The sequence below is a fragment of the Engraulis encrasicolus genome, chromosome 24 (genome assembly GCF_034702125.1).
Source record: "Engraulis encrasicolus isolate BLACKSEA-1 chromosome 24, IST_EnEncr_1.0, whole genome shotgun sequence".
Classification (NCBI taxonomy): domain Eukaryota; kingdom Metazoa; phylum Chordata; class Actinopteri; order Clupeiformes; family Engraulidae; genus Engraulis; species Engraulis encrasicolus.
In genome coordinates, this window is record NC_085880.1 from 8,292,177 (window position 1) to 8,309,676 (window position 17,500).

At 44.0% G+C, this 17,500-nt stretch overlaps 1 protein-coding gene across 3 annotated transcripts in view; it reads right to left on the reverse strand.

Moving 5' to 3' along the window:
* The window catches only part of zmp:0000000755 (phosphofurin acidic cluster sorting protein 2), a 130,213-nt gene that overhangs the window by 42,707 nt on the left and 70,006 nt on the right, over nt 1–17,500 (reverse strand). For all 3 annotated transcript variants that reach the window (XM_063191725.1, XM_063191726.1, XM_063191724.1), the window contains exons 3-7: nt 12,024–12,113; nt 9,510–9,635; nt 5,856–6,018; nt 2,524–2,615; nt 915–995 (exon numbers count right to left, since the gene is read on the reverse strand). In XM_063191725.1, the coding sequence (XP_063047795.1) occupies nt 915–995; nt 2,524–2,615; nt 5,856–6,018; nt 9,510–9,635; nt 12,024–12,113 (552 nt within the window). The remainder of the gene's footprint in view (nt 1–914; nt 996–2,523; nt 2,616–5,855; nt 6,019–9,509; nt 9,636–12,023; nt 12,114–17,500) is intronic.

The window sequence follows — 17,500 nt, forward strand, 5'->3', positions numbered from 1 at the left end:
AGGTGGCCATCCCCCATGCTGCTAATTGATTTCAAAGTCTGACTTCCTCTTTAAAGGGCATGTTCTCTTCTTATTTTGCTTTTCCTTTTTCCCTTTCTTTAGAGTGCCTATTTTTAACTCTCAAGATGAAAAGTGGTGTTGAAATGGCTTCAAATTAACTGACAAGTGGATGGGTACATGAGGCAGTGGACTTGATTTGCAGTTTAAGTTTTAAGTAGGCCTACTACAGTACGTTATTGTAACATCTTGTTCAAACTGAGCAGACGTTCGGAAATGGGTAGATTTTCGGTAGATCTTTGGACATCTTGTACAGTACATTATCGTTATACGTTTTGGATGTTTTAGAAGAGTAATATGGGGGGCGCTGTGGCGCAGCGCACTAAGCCCCCCGCATTTGGGCTTGCATGCCCACGGGGACCCCGGTTCGAGTCCGGCCGGGATCATTTCCGATCCCACCCCATCTCTCTGTCCCACTCGCTTCCTGTCACCATCTCAGACTGTCCTATCAAATAAAGGCATAAAAGCCCCTAAAAATATATATATATAAAAATAAGAAGAAGAATATATTTTGCCAAATGCTACCTACTGTAACATTGATGCTAATCCTAATCCTTACTGCACCACCATGGCGCTGTTCAAGCACATGTAACATTTCATGCTTTATGTACGCTTACTCATGTAATTACAACACTATTACATGATTATATATGGTTTATACATTATTCATGACATACAGGTATTCCACGGTACCTAAGGCAGACAGAGCTACTTCTACTTCTACTTTTTACACCTCTGGTCGGTACACTCTAAGTCTAAGGACACCAAGGACGGTGTGAAATATAGGCTGGCTGCCTCTGCTATGCAAATGAAACTTATGGCTTGAGTATATTGCTACCCTAATGAAGTGAACTTACCCTTGTCATGGAGGTCGTTCGGATCATTTTCCGCCGCGACTTCTTCGGCTTGCGTACCTCATCATCCTCGTCGTAAATGTCCTACAGCACAAGAGGTGGTGCGTGTTATTGTACGGGATGGAAATGTGCACTAGCCTCCAGCCAAATGCTGTTATTAAAAAAAGAATGTCAACGGTACAGTAAGGTCGAGGACATGATTGCTGTGAGCCTTTACGCACACAACCGCATGTGACCGAGTGCACATACTTGCTTCAGAACGATTTGAGCACAACGCACAATAATGGCGGTATCATGTAAGGTGCAAAATGGCCAACGGGGCTCTCGTTAATTTTTACATCATTGTGGGACTCTCCTGCGACCTCAGAATGGAAGTTTGGAAGAACGCCTCGCATGGTTCTGTTCTTCCGCGCTCAAAAGTTGACATGAAATAGGCATATACGATATACGTGCATGAAATGTGCCCGAGCACGCATATCCTGCAGCAGGCATGTCTCAAGCCTTAGTTTGTGAGAATGGCACACAATGATGATTCACCGTTTGCCAAATGGTTACCTTGCCAAGCTCTTTATCATTAGCTGGTAAAGGCTGACACAATGTGACAATTTTTCCACCTCTGATCTTTGTAGCTATGTGCAATCACAGACAACAGACAACATCAATATGTAGTAAATGCATAATTTCACTACTGAAAATGTTATGTTCCTCACTACGGCACAGATATTTAATGTCGTCAAGGTCATTCGTTTTATACCTTGCGCCTGATATGACGTTTATAGTGTGCGGCGAATGGGAGGAGAGTTGCCTGCCCTGCCCAGATCCAGGGTGCCAAAGTAGGACTACATGACTGCCACACCAAAGGTGGTGAAACACCAGCTTCTGACCTATGCTAGTAATGGTCACGCCATTCTAAAGATTCTAAATATGATAACCAAGATAAATCGCTGTACGCTTCGCCAATGCAACAAAGAGGGATCAATTCCGGTCTACAACACGGCTGTGACTGTTTGAACTTTCCCCATTGAACTCGATCCAGCCTTCTCCTATCCTGGTGAACCAGTAGCCCCCGCCCTGGGCGTCAACACATAGCTTCTGGTTCACCAGGAAAGCCTTCTCCTGCTAGTCTCCTAAATGCACTATGGCAACTGTAACAGAGGTTTATGGCTTAAAGGTACACTGTGTAAGATTTTTAGTTGTTTATTTCCAGAATTCATGCAACCCATTCACTAATGTTACCTTTTTCATGAATACTTACCACCACCATCAAATTCAAAGTATTCAGTATGACTGGAAAAATTGCACTTTTCATGGTCCGCCATTTTGAATTTCCAGAAATAGCCATTTTTAGCTGCAAAAATGAATGCACTTGGGCCATACTAGAAAATATTAGCTTATTACTTAGTAAACTTACATGAAAAGATCAAATTTGGCAATGGGCAGCCCAGTTTCAATGAGCAGCATAGTTGCAGTACCTTTTTTGACCAGTTCCTGCACAGTGTACCTTTAAAACCTAACATCATATTATTATACTGTAACATCATACTGTATCGTCATACCAGCATCTCTGGTCATGTCACCAGTTTGTTACTGTCACATGTTTGGTGTGACTTACCTGGCCGTGGACAGCGTCATCGCTGGCCTCTTGCTCTGAAGAGTAGCTGTCATCATCCTCCTCCGAATAGTTATCCAAATCAGGGGAGCGATCTGTGTCAAACATACACACACACAAGCACACACACACACGCACGCACACACACACACACACACACACACACACACACACACACACACACACACACACACACACACACACACACACACACACACACACACACACAAATGCAAAAGTTTCATTACATTACATTTTGCAAATGCTTCGATCAAACCGGACAGACATAGAAAATACAATGCAGTAAAAACATGTACAGAGTACTCTGGGACAAAAAAACAATAGACTAAATCGAGTTAAGTGTTCAAGTGTTCATCGAGTCAAGTGTTAAAGTAACACTGCATTCTTACTGTGCACACAGACAGACAGACAGACAGACAGACAGACAGACAGACAGACAGACAGACAGACACACACACACACACACACACACACACACACACACACACACACACACACACACACACACACACACACACACACACACACACACAAACAAGATTACACCTGTGGTGGGAAAAGCCACCGTCTCTCTAACACACAAGGCTAGGGTCACAGGATTGTAAACACACAGCGTTGACACTAAACACATTGTGACTGGCTGCTTAGGCCCCGCTGTGTTGTGCTGTGTTGTGTTGTGGTGTGAGGACACTGGTCCCAGACTGTGTGGCTGAGGACAGACACCCGATAGCTGCCGTGTCGTCAAGTGACTGCTTACACCAAGGCCATCCCTGCCCAGCATTTAAGATTAGCACGAGTGTGTGTGTGTGTGTGTGTGTGTGTGTGTGTGTGTGTGTGTGTGTGTGTGTGTGTGTGTGTGTGTGTGTGTGTGTGTGTGCTGGTGTGTGTGTGTGTGTGTGTGTGTGTGTGTGTGTGTGTGTGTGTGTGTGTGTGTGTGTGTGTGTGTGTCTGTGTCTGTGTGTGTCTGTGTGTGTGTGCACGCGAGTGCACACGTGGCTCAAATACTGAATGTGTGTTTTGTGTGTGTATGGATTGCCATATTTGCTGCTACTATGCTATTGTTGTAATGAAATTAGTACAAAAAAGTTAGTAATAACTAGTAATAAAATAAGTATTTAAGAGTAATTTTTAGAAAAGCTCAGGGGCGTCACCACCCTTACACCGTGGACAGATGGAGGCAAAATGAGTGAAGCGAAGAGACGAAATTCAGATCAGTAGTCAATAAGTCGTAGCGTTGAATCAAATCAATAAAATAAAGCATTTGTGCGTTTGATTTGATTAGCTACTACATGCACAATTCACTCCTCAATTGCATAATATTAAACTGGTGCTATACCCCTAAATAGGAGGAGTAGCCAGGAGTAGACAGGGAGAAGTACAGAGGAAGAAGTACTAAGACAGCATAAGGGGAGACCATGACAAGTCATGGGGGAGAGATTGTGGATGGTGTGGGCTGAAACAGGTGTCTTGACAGCCATCCAGACTGAGCTCAGCCAGTCAGCCGAGAAGCTGAGAGAAAGACTAGACCCACTGCTGGGCTTAATCCGACCAATCAGGATCTCCCAGAAGGTAGTGCAGGCCTGCTGGCCATATCAGAAAAGTGCAGCTCAGTGCGGAAAAACACATTCACTGGGGGTGATCTTATACAGACGCGGGACATCTGCATCAGCTATCAAATCCTGCAGATAATCACTCACACACCCACAGGTATGCAGACACGCTCGCAATCAGGATGCCCGCCTGCTCGTCCACGTCCTCACATGCGCACGAAGGATGTGAGGTCCACCCAGAGAGACTGAACTGACAGAAAAATCTTCCTCCCAGTAAACATGCACTGCACTCTGATTTCTGTAAAATGGAGATTTCGGGAGCAGTGACAGACTCTGTGTGTGACATTGGTTATGTAGCACTAACAGGGACATGTACTCTGTGTGTGTGTGTGTGTGTGTGTGTGTGTGTGTGTGTGTGTGTGTGTGTGTGTGTGTGTGTGTGTGTGTGTGTGTGTGTGTGTGTGTGTGTGTGTGTGTGTGTGTGTGTGTGTGTGTGTGTGTGTGTGTGTGTGTGTGTGTGTGTGTGTGTGTGAGAGAGAGTGTGTCTGCGTGCGTGCGTGCGTGTGTTTGTGTGTGTGTGTGTCTGCGTGTGTGCATGCTCGTGTGTATTTGTGTGTGTTTGCGTGCGTGCGTGCGTGCGTGCATGCATGCGTGCGTGTGTGCGTGTGTGTGTGTGTGTTCATGCCTGTGTGTGTCTGTGCGTACGCAGAGCGAATGGCAGGCGTGATGTTCTGAAAGTAGAGAAGGCTGGCAGTCCTCCAGCACTGAGGCATGAGAGCAACACATACACGTCCTCTGACGCAACGGATGACAGAAGGAGAGATGGAAGGAAGAGGGAGGGCGGAGAGGCAAGACGGACACAGAATGAGAGAAAGGTAGAATGAAGGACAGAGGGAGAGAGAGGCAGAGATCGAGTGAAAAGCAGAAATATGTACAGAAAAAATATGAATGGAGTGAGGAAAAACCGTGTAGAGTGTCCTTGGGTATCTTGAAATGTGCTCCAAATAAATTATTATCATTATTATTATTATTATTTAGTGGACGTGGAAGAGAGTGAAAGACAAATAAAGTGATTGAAATGAAGAGATACAGAGGAAGAGAAAGAGAGGAAAGAGATATGGAAGGAGAAAAAAGAGGTAGCAATAACTGAAAACACACATTACAACTGCGCTGAAAATACACGACTATAGACCCAATTCTCATCTGACATCCCCATTATGAAAATCTGTCAAACGTTACCCCCCAGGACTATCGCAAGCAATTGCCAGCCAAGTTTCCTTTGTCATGTTCAAGGTTCTAAGATAGAATTTCATTGATTCAAAGACTGCCTAAACACAAATCTATAGATATCCAAACATGTTTGATATTTACGACTCGAAATAGAACAGTGAGTAGTGTGTGAGTGTGGTCATGGTTGGACAAAAGCTTGTCGGTTCTTTATTTGTACAGCCCAAGCCGACGTCAAAATTGAAAACGATTTGAAAGTTGTGTAGTCCCTAGCCCAGCTTTAGAGAGTCAAATTTAACACTTACGTATGTTATTTTTCCATTTACATATAGCCCAGGATGGTGCACACACACACACACACACACACACACACACACACACACACACACACACACACACACACACACACACACACACACACACACACTCTCTCTCTCTCTCTCTCTGTCTCTAAAGGGGTCACTGCTCTCATGTTGATGACTGTACGGTAATGATGGATATGGAGGAATGGGAGTCGTTGTTGCCCTCGCTGCCCACCTGAGATCTTGGTCTTGGCCCCGGCCTGTCCGCTGGCATCCTCGTGGTCGATTGGCTGGCTGGAGAGCGAGAACACGCTGATCTCGGCCACGCGCGCTGGAGCCTCCTTCACGTTGCTATGGAGACCCAGGATCTGTCCGCCTTCCGTGGGGTGCTGCATCACCTGGGCACAGATGGAGGGGGCCAAGGGTTAGTGTGTGTTTGATGTGTGTGTGTGTGTGTGTGTGTGTGTGTGTGTCTTTGTCTGTGTGTGTGTGTGTGTGTGTGTGTGTGTGTGTGTGTGTGTGTGTGTGTGTGTGTGTGTGTGTGTGTGTGTGTGTGTGTGTGTGTGCATGTGTGTGTGTGCGTGTGTGCATGTGTGTGTGTGCGTGTGTGTGTGAGAGAGGGTATATGTATATGTGTGAGAGAGAAGGAGTGTGTGTGTGTGTGTGTGTGTGTGTGTGTGTGTGTGTGTGTGTGTGTGTGTGTGTCTGTGTCTGTGTCTGTGTCTGTGTGTGTATGTGTATGTGTATGTGTATGTGTATGTGCGTGCCTGCGTGCGTGCGTGCGTGTGTGTGTGCGTGCGCGCGCGCGTGTGTGTGTGTGTGTGTGTGTGTGTGTGTGTGTGCACGTGCTGGTGTGTCTTCATGTTTGAAGGGGTGAGGGGAGACTGAGGTATCAGTGGTCATGTTATTGTGTGGTCATGTTATTGTGTTATTGTACTTTTGACATTGATGAATGAACACAGTCAAGGGTACACTGTTCTCTCAGCGGCCATGTTGCAGAGTTTAGCAGACAATCAAAAGACTTTCGACAATGATAAATCAAACCAGTCCAGAACTCGCTGCAGTTTTGGCAATTTTTTTTGACAAATCACAAGGGAGATAATGTGTGTTTCTGTCTGTCGGAGTTGTATACACTGAGGTCCTCGTCTAAAGTGGGGAAATAAAGAACACTGTCCTTCCGCCGACTTCATGCTAATCTGTCACTGAATTCCCACTTAATGTCATCAAGTAGAATCACATGTATTACAGTAACATCTCAGTCTAACCATTTTAATCATTTAACAGGCATTTAAAAATCTCATTCGCCACCTTTGGATGACCTTGTGAGGGACATCATTGGCACTCCGATTGCAAGTGGTACACTGTGTTAAAAGTCTGCAGGGAAAGAGCTTACACATCATCCCTATGTACCGTAACTGCATGCCCGGTATGCATTCCTCATAATGGAAGCTTATTTGCTAACTAAGTTGTGGAAGGCTTCCCAGAACTCGGTTAGGTCTGTGAAATGTGCCTGCGTTTGCGTAGCAGTGCTGTTGAAATGTGGCAGCCACGGTCGTAATCTAATAAGCAAATACCTCTCTGCTTTACTCTGTTACACGGCTATGAAAAAAGTAAAGCCCTACCTAGTGTATAGGTCTACTCTTGGCAATGACTTGTGTAATTTTGTGAGATGCTGTCCCCCTCTAAATCAATTCCTCAGAATGGCCAAAAACTATGGCTCTGCGCAACCAGAGGTGTACAAAGTAAAAGTAGAAGCACTCATACAGTGCCTCTACCTCATTGGGTACAGTGGAATGACTGGTGTGTATACTATTAACCCATTTGAACCTGATGACTTGTATGTTGTTTAACCTTTGATGCCTGGAAACACATATACGCTGCATTCAGGCTCTTGAGATTTTTGATTTTTTTGATAAAAATGTGGATATGTTACAGCTGAATGAAGAGCACATTCTAACGCAAGATGAGAGTTTTAGGGTTTAAATGCAACTGATTTAAATGTGTTTTTATGTGCATCAGAGGCTAAGATATTTCGGTTTTTATAAACTTTTCCAACAAGGGCCTAGGCATTAAGCAGGCGTTTTTTGCAGGTGCTTCAGGCATCAATGGGTTAAAGACCATGTACTAGTGTTGTAAGTACATCAGTGAAAGAACTTCTCGTTCTATTTGATACACCTCTGTGTTAAAGTTTGTAGATGGTAATTTGTTTTTTTTCATCTGAGAGAAACTTTTGGTCTACATCGTTTTTTTTTGCCAAAAAAAATTAATCTAAAAAATGTACAATATCTTCCAAAAGAATCTATACGACATTCATCTAGAAATTTAATTTAAGTTTCTTTTCTCCACTCGTGTGTTGTGACAGTGTGGCTGTCACCTTTACTTAATGTCAGATACGCTTGCCTGGTTCAAAGCTGATGCCTCAGCTTGGCTTTGAATTCCCCCAGCCAGCCCATCTGACCCAAATACTGGGTAAGGTGTGTAGCAACAGCGCTCTATCACCCCACCTCAAAGACACACACACACACACACTTACATGCGCACACACACGGACGCAGGGACGCATGCACACACGCACGCGCGCTCGCTCGCACGCACGCACGCGCGCTCGCACACACACACACACACACACACACACACACACACACACACACACACACACACACACACACACACACACACACACACACACACACACACACACACACACACACACACACACACACACACTTACATGCGCACACACACACACGGACGCAGGGACGCACGCACACACGCACGCACATACACACACACACAGACTCCAATGACTGAGTGACTCAATTCTGAGGCAGGAGTTACACTTCATCTCTGCAAGTGAAGAGGAGGAGAGGAGGCTGATGATGCGGCCCGTCTACGCAGGGCAGGATAAGCAGAAGAGACAGCAGGTGACAAGCCCCAATTTCAGAGAAAAACACCGCCATGGAACAGCTACACTGACTACACTCTCTGTGTCACTCAACTTGGTTTACCCTATAAGATCATATTCTCTGGCAAGTGCACACATATGGGTAGACCGGACAAGCTGGTCCACATGCAAACAATGACGCTACATAAATATCTGCATACTGTACATTTTTACATACATTTCAACATAAATTTGAATGGATATGCACTTTCACAGACAGATGCATGCACACACCCACACACACGTACGCATAGCCAATCATCTTGATGGAAGCATACCATTTCTTGTATATTTACAGTTCTCATTAGAAAAGGCAATCCGGGGTCACTGCTTCCGAAAACATCCCGAGGCTTCAGCTCAATGGCCCCAGAAGAACATTGTGTCTGTGTCTTTCAGCGCGTTTGTGTCTTTTTTTCCCCTGCTCATTCTGTTTTAAAGACTAATAGACATAGCTTACAGTTGCTAAGCTTCCTGCCAACCTTTGAACCAAAAAAATAAATGCCTGACACGCTGGCACAATAACAAATGGACGGGGATGCAATGTTTACGATGGGATTTAAAAGATCAGCCTGGTGCCAACTGAAGAAGAAGGAGAAAGGATGGTCCATTAGTCTGGAACTTAAACAAAAAAATCAAAAGTAAAGCATAGTGCCTAACCCTTTAGGTTCAGAGAGGCTGCCCAAAATTATGTTTTCCTTACATCGAAAGTATTGGATGTGGAGTAGCCCTTTAAGGTTGCTTTTGTCTTAGGCCCAGCAAAAGCTGGCAGAGGCCCTGATTTCAAGAGTAAAGGACCAACTATGCAACTATGTACTGTAACACTATGAGTGTTAAGTTTGAATCTGTCTGTCTCTCTATGTCTGTCTGTCTGTCTGTCTGTCTGTCTGTCTCTCTATGTCTGTCTGTCTGTCTGTCTGTCTGTCTGTCTGTCTCTTTCTCTCTCACCTCGGCCATGTTGATGAGTCCCACAGCGAGGGTCTTGTAGCCCAGGATGGTGCGGTTCTTGTAGCGTTTCCTCCTCTGCAGCATGATCTGCAGCCGGTTGGCATCCCGCTTCAGGAAGTGGGGGTACTGTTGGAAAGCATGTGGTTAGCAAGGTTAGCTACCATCAGTAGACCCATTACAGCAGTTGGTCGAGGTTAGCTACCATCGGTAGACCTACTGCTGCTGTTGGAAAATATGTGGTTAACAAGGTTAGCTATCATCGGTAGATACTAGACCTACTCTTTTTGTTGGAAAACATGTGGTTAGCAAAGTTAGCTACTATCGGTAGACCTCTTATTGCTGGAAAACTTGTGGGAAGAAAAGTTAGGTTCCATCGGTAGACCTACTGCAGTTGTTGGAAAACATGTGGTGAGCAAGGTTAGCTACTGTTGGTAGACCTACTCATATTGTTGGAAAACATGTGGGTAGCAAAGTTAACTACCATCAGCAGACTCCCTGTTGGAAAATGTGGCATAGGGCAACAGTACTCTTCTTCAGTAGCATGTGTTTTTTCAGTGGATAGGCACCTTTGGCAGCAACACCTTAGTTGATATAGACTGCAATAGTAAAACATGGGTATGTGTATAGTGTAGTAGGCCTATAATATGTGTAGTATGACCCATCTTAATAGGATACAACGAACAGATGATCTCAAAATATCCACAAAACACTGTGGACCACCTGTGAGATGTGCAGGGCTCTAAATTAATACCAGCCAACCAGCCAAATGCTGATGAAATCTACGTTTTGGCAGGTAGAAAAAACAGCTTACTTGCCACTTTGACCCATTAGTGAGTGTGTGTTTGGCTAGTAAGATTGACATCTACAAGCCATTTGCATTAGTGATGAAAAAAGTTAATTCAGAGCCCTGGAGATGTGTAAGGAACATGCTACAGCACCCATATACGTACATCTACAGTAAGTCAGACCAGCCAACTAGTTTCCACTCTAGCTGTTGTAATTTTATGGTGGGGAAAGGACAGTGATAACAGGGCAGAGTTAAGGCTGAGATTAGAGAGAGTAAATAGAGTAAACTAACAGGGACACAATTAGGGGGAGATGAGAGAGAGAGAGAGAGAGAGAGAGAGAGAGAGAGAGAGAGAGAGAGAGAGAGAGAGAGAGAGAGAGAGAGAGAGAGAGAGAGAGAGAGAGAGAGAGAGAGAGAGAGAGAGAGAGAGATGGGGGGGATAAAGTGTGTAGTGCTTGTGTGTGTGTGTGTGTGTGTGTGTGTGTGTGTGTGTGTGTGTGTGTGTGTGTGTGTGTGTGTGTGTGTGTGTGTGTGTGTGTGTGTGTGTGTGTGTGAGAGAGAGAGTGAACAAAGTGATACAAAAATAAAAGGTGATTACAAAAAGACAGATATTATAGCAAAGAGATATGCAGATTTTATAAAATGCAAGGATGCAGGGATCCTTATTTACAGAAATACTGTAATATCTTCCATCATTTTCGTACATAATATGTATGTATGTATACATGTATACTATTATAGCACAAGGGTATGGTAAGACCTGGCTAGACATGCAGCGAAAATGCAATGGGTCTGCATAAACAGATGAATGAACACTGCCAAATGCTGTCCATGCTGTCCAACTCAGCAGTCTTAGATTTCTGTATCCACACCCGTGTGTACAGTATATGTGTGTAACAGATAGATGGAGAAACAAAAAAAAACAGAGAGAGAGAAATGGAAGAAACTGAGAGATGGACATGGTGAACATGTAAAAGAGTGAACAATTAAAGCGATTTTGTACCATTTTTGGAAATAAACTTGTATATTACACCTCTCCTTCAGTTCAATAATTGAGTTTTACCTTTCTCTTGTACTTCCTGCCATTCTCTGTGTCTGTCAGTGTAAATTGTACCTCCAAGCTACGGTAGCAATTAAAATTGAATCCTATGGGACCAGCTAGCAGCAAGGGGAGGTAGAAAATAAGCTTATTTCCAAAAGCGGAACAGTATCGCTTTAAGACACATTCTATCTATCCTGTTTGCCAGTCGTAGCAGACTCTGCTCTCTAGTTCCAAGCCCCAGTGTGTATATGTACACACGTAACCAGTAGAAAGAGAAATAGAAAGAGTAAGAGAGTGAGGAGAAATGGAAGGAACTGAATAACATAATGAACATGTGAAAGAGTGAACGATGAAGACGGGTACATTTTATCCATGCTTTTTGCCCAGCCCTTATTGCAGATGTGCCCGTCGACGGGCCTATTCACTCTTTGCTGAAAATACTCGATTACAATAACAGCACTGCTATGACATTACAGTCATAGAGTAGCAGATTAAGACTTGGTCATTACAAATGCCTTGAAAAGCCTTGGCAGTAGGTTGGATATTGTAGTTACTGCAACTTTAGCATAGCAATATCTCTAAAACAGAACACATTATGACCATACGGCTTTATGAAAGTTTTTGTAGGGCAGAATACAGCCTCTGCTCTCTGCATCCAGGGCCTGGTGTGAGGCCTCTCACTCACCTGCAGGGAGAAGGTGAGCTCCAGGTCGGTCTCCATGAGGCCACTGGGGGGGAGAACGTACTCGTTTGACCTCAGGACACGCTTGGAGCCCTACGGCAGAGAGAGAGAGAGAGAGAGAGAGAGAGAGAGAGAGAGAGAGAGAGAGAGAGAGAGAGAGAGAGAGAGAATGAAACCAATAACACTTTTATGCCAACTCTCTACATTCAGTAATCCCATTGTGTATGGCTTATACGCATGCCCTACTATGTACACACACAATGATGTGTAAACACCACACATACACTGTTATGTAGACTAATGAAATACATGATAACAATGGACAGATAGTAAATCCCTGCAAAGATATTAAAAATTATACACAAATGAGTTAGGTCGTTCATAACCACAATCCCCATATTAAATGTGTTTTCAACCATTTCTGCCAACCTTATAATATCACTGAATCCTGACAATCTCCAAAATAATATCCCTGAGAATTTCCAACAATCTCTTGCAGTAATGAAATGGGGCTTACGTACTATTCCAGGCCCTACAGATCCAAGTCTTTGTGTTGTGCTCTGCTGCCAGAGCTAACCTTTTTATCCTGTTACCCAGGCTCCTCCGTGGCAAACAACCCACGCTCCCTGCGGTCCTATTGCTCCGGAGATAAATTAATCAGTCCCTTAATTGTCACAGATAGCTGATTAACTCCGACTGGTCTGACACCACTGCCTTGGGGCCAAAACAGTTCCGGAAACCGATAAAAACAGCTTGTTTTCGGCGTTCTGCTAGAGTGAAGAAGAACAAAAGAAGGTTCTGGAAATCACCACAGCCAATCAAAGTCAGAGATCAGAGCCACAGACAATAAACAGCTTGTGCAGTGTTCTCGACTAGTAAAGAAGGTTCTAGAAGTGAATATCACCATGTCTGACTCTTCGGTCACAGGACCAAAGGTTGCTGATGCTGCCAGCTAGGGCAGAGTGATATGGCACAAAAATGTATGGTTGAATGAGCATAATATCTTTTCAATCGCATGCATGCAACTGTGTCTGTCGGTCCATAACATTAACCAAAATAGATTTTTATTCAAGATTGGTCAATAGAAGCTTATAACAGTTGGAGCAGGCTTCACCCAACAAGTTTTTCTTCTTTTGAGAGGGCTGAGCAAAATATTGTAAAACTGAAAAATGAGGAAAGGTTGCACCATGCATAGGTTCTTTAGTATTACACAGTCGCGTTTCAGTGTTTTGCCTTCCTCAGTGTAAAGAACCTATGCATGGTGTGACCTTTTCTCATTTTTCAATGGAAGCTGAACAATAGAACACCATGGACAAAATAAATCATTGACATAGAATTGACATTTCACAATCACTCTTGGGTCACCAAAGACCCAACGCCAGCTGTGGGGGTTGCTGCTGCTGCCCTGGCCTGTCCTGGCAGTCATTTGGCCGGGGCTGGCCGTGCCGTGTCCTCGGCTGAACTCCCATTACCGAATTAGGACCAGACAGCTGATTCTCCCTCTACTCCGCTAACGACATTACAAGTGTCTGCCAGCACGGGGCCAACAGCAGAAGTGGTGGAGCAGCAAAGCCAAGCAACCGGGCAGAGCAGAGCATAGCCAAGCGCGGCAGGGCAGGACAGGACAGGACAGGGCAAAGAGGGCATCCTAATGTCTTTGAAAGCTGCTGCTGGTGGTGGTCTTCAGAGAGGTGTTTGCCTGTTTGTATGGAGGTTAATGAGGCCTGGCTGTACTTGGGTGAGGGGTAATGAGAGGCCCTGAGCAGTGGCAGAGAACATGGTGGTTGTACCAGCCATCCAGGTGGTGTGTTTTGGAGGCAAAGTAGCCATTTAATGGTGAGGATCAGTTATATTGGAAAATATATTGCTGGGGTGAAACTACCAGCAGGATTGGCATCGGCTTTTTCCTGCCTAATAAACAATAATTTACAACAGAATTGTTCTCTAGTGACAGTGGATTGTTCTAGCCTCCAGCCATTGACCTTATTGATTTATATAGACTGCGATAACAAAAGCGACTGGTGCTGAATACATCCATAGGCTACCTGAATTGGACATGCATCACAGTGTTTCCTATACATAGACGGCCGCACATACATATCTAGTGACTACATGCATAACACTTGTACTAGCCCAATATGCTTGCCCGTATACGCTACACAATGCTACCAGATCTATGGGAAACACTGCGTCATTACCTACCTCACGTATTGCATAATTCTGTTGTCACAGATCAATAACATTTAAGTACTTGAAATCTTGACGGCAAAATGTCAATAGCCGAAAGCATCTGTTCACAGTAGTCAGATGCCAAACTAGTCCACTACAGAAAAATCCCAAATATCATTTCGAACTTCACTGTTCATCACTGTTGAAGACTCAAGACTGCTTATCATTCAAGGCCTAGAGGGCCTCAAGCAGTTGGCCTCATTGTCACAGTTGGTTCGCAGCCGTGGTCTAATGGACACAGCTGTTGGGCAGCTGTGGCCGAATGGTTCGGGAGTTGGCCTTGGGATCACAAGGTCGCAGGCTAGAATGCAATAGCAGAAGGAGGAATGTGGGTGGGGCAGAAGGCTATGCTCTTGTTCTCATGGTTGAGAATATGACAATAGGATCATTTCACGTGAAATCAGACACTTTGGGTGAATGTGGGTGGGGAAGAAGGTTATGCTCTCCTAGCCAGGCCGTGCCTTCCTAGTGACGCAACACCTTCAGCGTTGCTACCAGTCAGGTCAAGAGCAATGCAAGTAACTTTCTGAGTTCCTGAAAAATCGTGAACTCCTCCCACTTTGTCGGGAGGCAAACAACCATTAGCAAACCAAGGGAGGCGGGTCAACCATGCTGTTTGGGAAATGTTAATTGTTATGCTCTTGGTCAGACTAAGTCTCGAAGAGATTCGAAAGTCGATGATAATCTGGGTAATAATCTGATAATCTGGCTACAATAAGAATCAGTACAAGCATTGTGCAAATGTACACAAATGCAAATGTACAAAAGCACTTTGAGTCAACTTTAGTTGTGATATTGTGCTATATAAATACAGGTTGTATTGTATTGTGTTGTATTGTACATTACATTACATTACATTGCACTGTACAGTCATACCTGTGTACCTTTACTCCATATCTACTATACTGATCCCAATACGATCAAATGCAAACTGCATAATGACAGTACAGTACGACAGTGCATGAAATGAGACTCAGCAAAATGAAATGCAATGTAATGCTACACCCTTCATTCCTCTGTCTCGAGTAGCCCGAGTGACCGGTGACCGAAATGTTGCCCCGTGTGTCCGACACGTTATGCGAGCCGGGCAGGAAATTGAGTTTACATGAGGTACATGCCTTCGTGTGGGACAAGCTGGGCTTGTGTTTCCCCCTGACTGGCTGACTGACTGACTGAGGAGTCCAGGCATCTGATTAAGCAGGCAGATAAGGCCTCTTTGGTGCTCGTACACCAATACAGCTGCCAGGGAAAGATAGGTAAGCAAAACAAGCAGGCAGGCAAGAAAAAGTAGAAGTACTCCTATCCAGGGTCGTAACGAGACATTTTCAAATACAGAGGTCAAATACTGTACTGCATACTGTGCATTTAGAAAGCTCTTAAGTTTGTTTTCATTAATCACTGCTTTGAGGATGGCATGGAAGTGGCCTATACAGACTGAATTTATCATTGTTGATCATATATCGATTTTCATTATAGATACATTTTACATTACTGAAACAATTACAGAGGACATGACCTCTGTGTCCTCAATGATAGTTACGGCCATGCTCCTATCTAGCTGCTTTGGTACAGTGGAATAATTGGTTTATGAACTATGTAAGATCGTGTACTAGTGTTGTAATCACATCAGTAAAATACTTCAACTTCTACTTTATACACATCTGACAGGGGAAGAGGAGTAAGCAACGCAAGCAAGCAGGACAGGCCCATAGATAGTATATCTGGAAAATATAGTATATCTAAAACTTACAAAACTACCCATGGACTAAATGTCTTACATGGCACATACTCCAGAAGAGACTCTTTTTTTCATTTTCCTCACACATTCACACATACACACATTATCCCTCAAACATACACATTTCACTACAAAAGTGGCCCATTTCATATATAAATTGTATAACGTTTGTAGAGGAATGTAAGTTTTTTTTACATACATTTTTCCTATGGGGAAGGGCAGGCAGACAAGTATCAGAGGATAGCATGCTTCCCAGGGGCACAGAGCTTCATTACCGTTTGCTGTTCTTGCTTACACACTAAATTATTGCAGATAAGCAGTCTTTGGTGTGTTTACACCATCACAACGGATGCCCTCTAGCAGAGTTCAGCATGGAACGTTAGTAAACCTCAAGATGCCAGAGGTGTATAAAGTAGAGCACTCTTACTGATCTTAGCATAACACTATTATATAGTTAATGTTATATGTAGTATATAACATAGTATGTGTCATGTACTCACTAGTTATTCCACTGTACCAAATGAGTTAGATACACTTTTAAACACCTCTGGAAGATACACAATAGAATAACCTGACTCGTGAAGTCGTGAGACTTGGTGTGGGCTGACGGTGTAAGACAGACCTTGTTACAACAGCTGCCAAGAAAGAGAGAGAGACGCAAGCAAGCAGGGTGGGCAAGAAGCGAGTAGCCAGCTAGCCAGAGGACACACAGCATCTCTAGGACACACAGCTGAGCTTGATTAATGTTTCCCTAACTACCACCTCCCAATAATTACAGTGATGCATGAACATCATTTGCATCCGTATAATTCAGGTCGCACTAGGAGGAAGTGTTTTTTCAAACTGACGTGTAAGTAATTTATCTAATCTGTTTAGAAATGGCAATAACATTACCGTGTGCTGTGCATGGCCATGTGAAACAGATGTGTGATCGGGGAGCTCACCAGGGGGCCGTGAATGTTGGAACAACTGCCTCACCAGAGATATGCACACACACGCACACACACACACACACACACACACACACACACACACACACACACACACACACACACACACACACACACACACACACACACACACACACACACACACACACACGTTCATTACAATCAGTCATTAGGGGCACCTCCCACTGGATGACTTAAAATATACAACATTACCAGCCTCATGCTGTTTACTCGGTTTCTTGTAGCCAAGGAAAACTCCACTACAACAACATCTGTCTTTATTATAATTCTCTGGAGCATTTGAACAAACAATCTGAAGATGTCAGTGGTGTGTGAACAATGTCAAGATCCATGGTGTGGGTTGAGCTGCAGGATGGTTCAGACATGGAATATAGTATGTCAACCTAATGGTCTTTTAATGGGTCTTGATTTGAAACTGAATCATGCCATCACTGGCTTGGATTTCACATCTCTGATCAAGTCACTAACGAGAACTAAACTAACTCTTACTCTAATAGCAACCAAAGGCCTATAAATAGAATTATTTGCAATGGCAAGTCAGA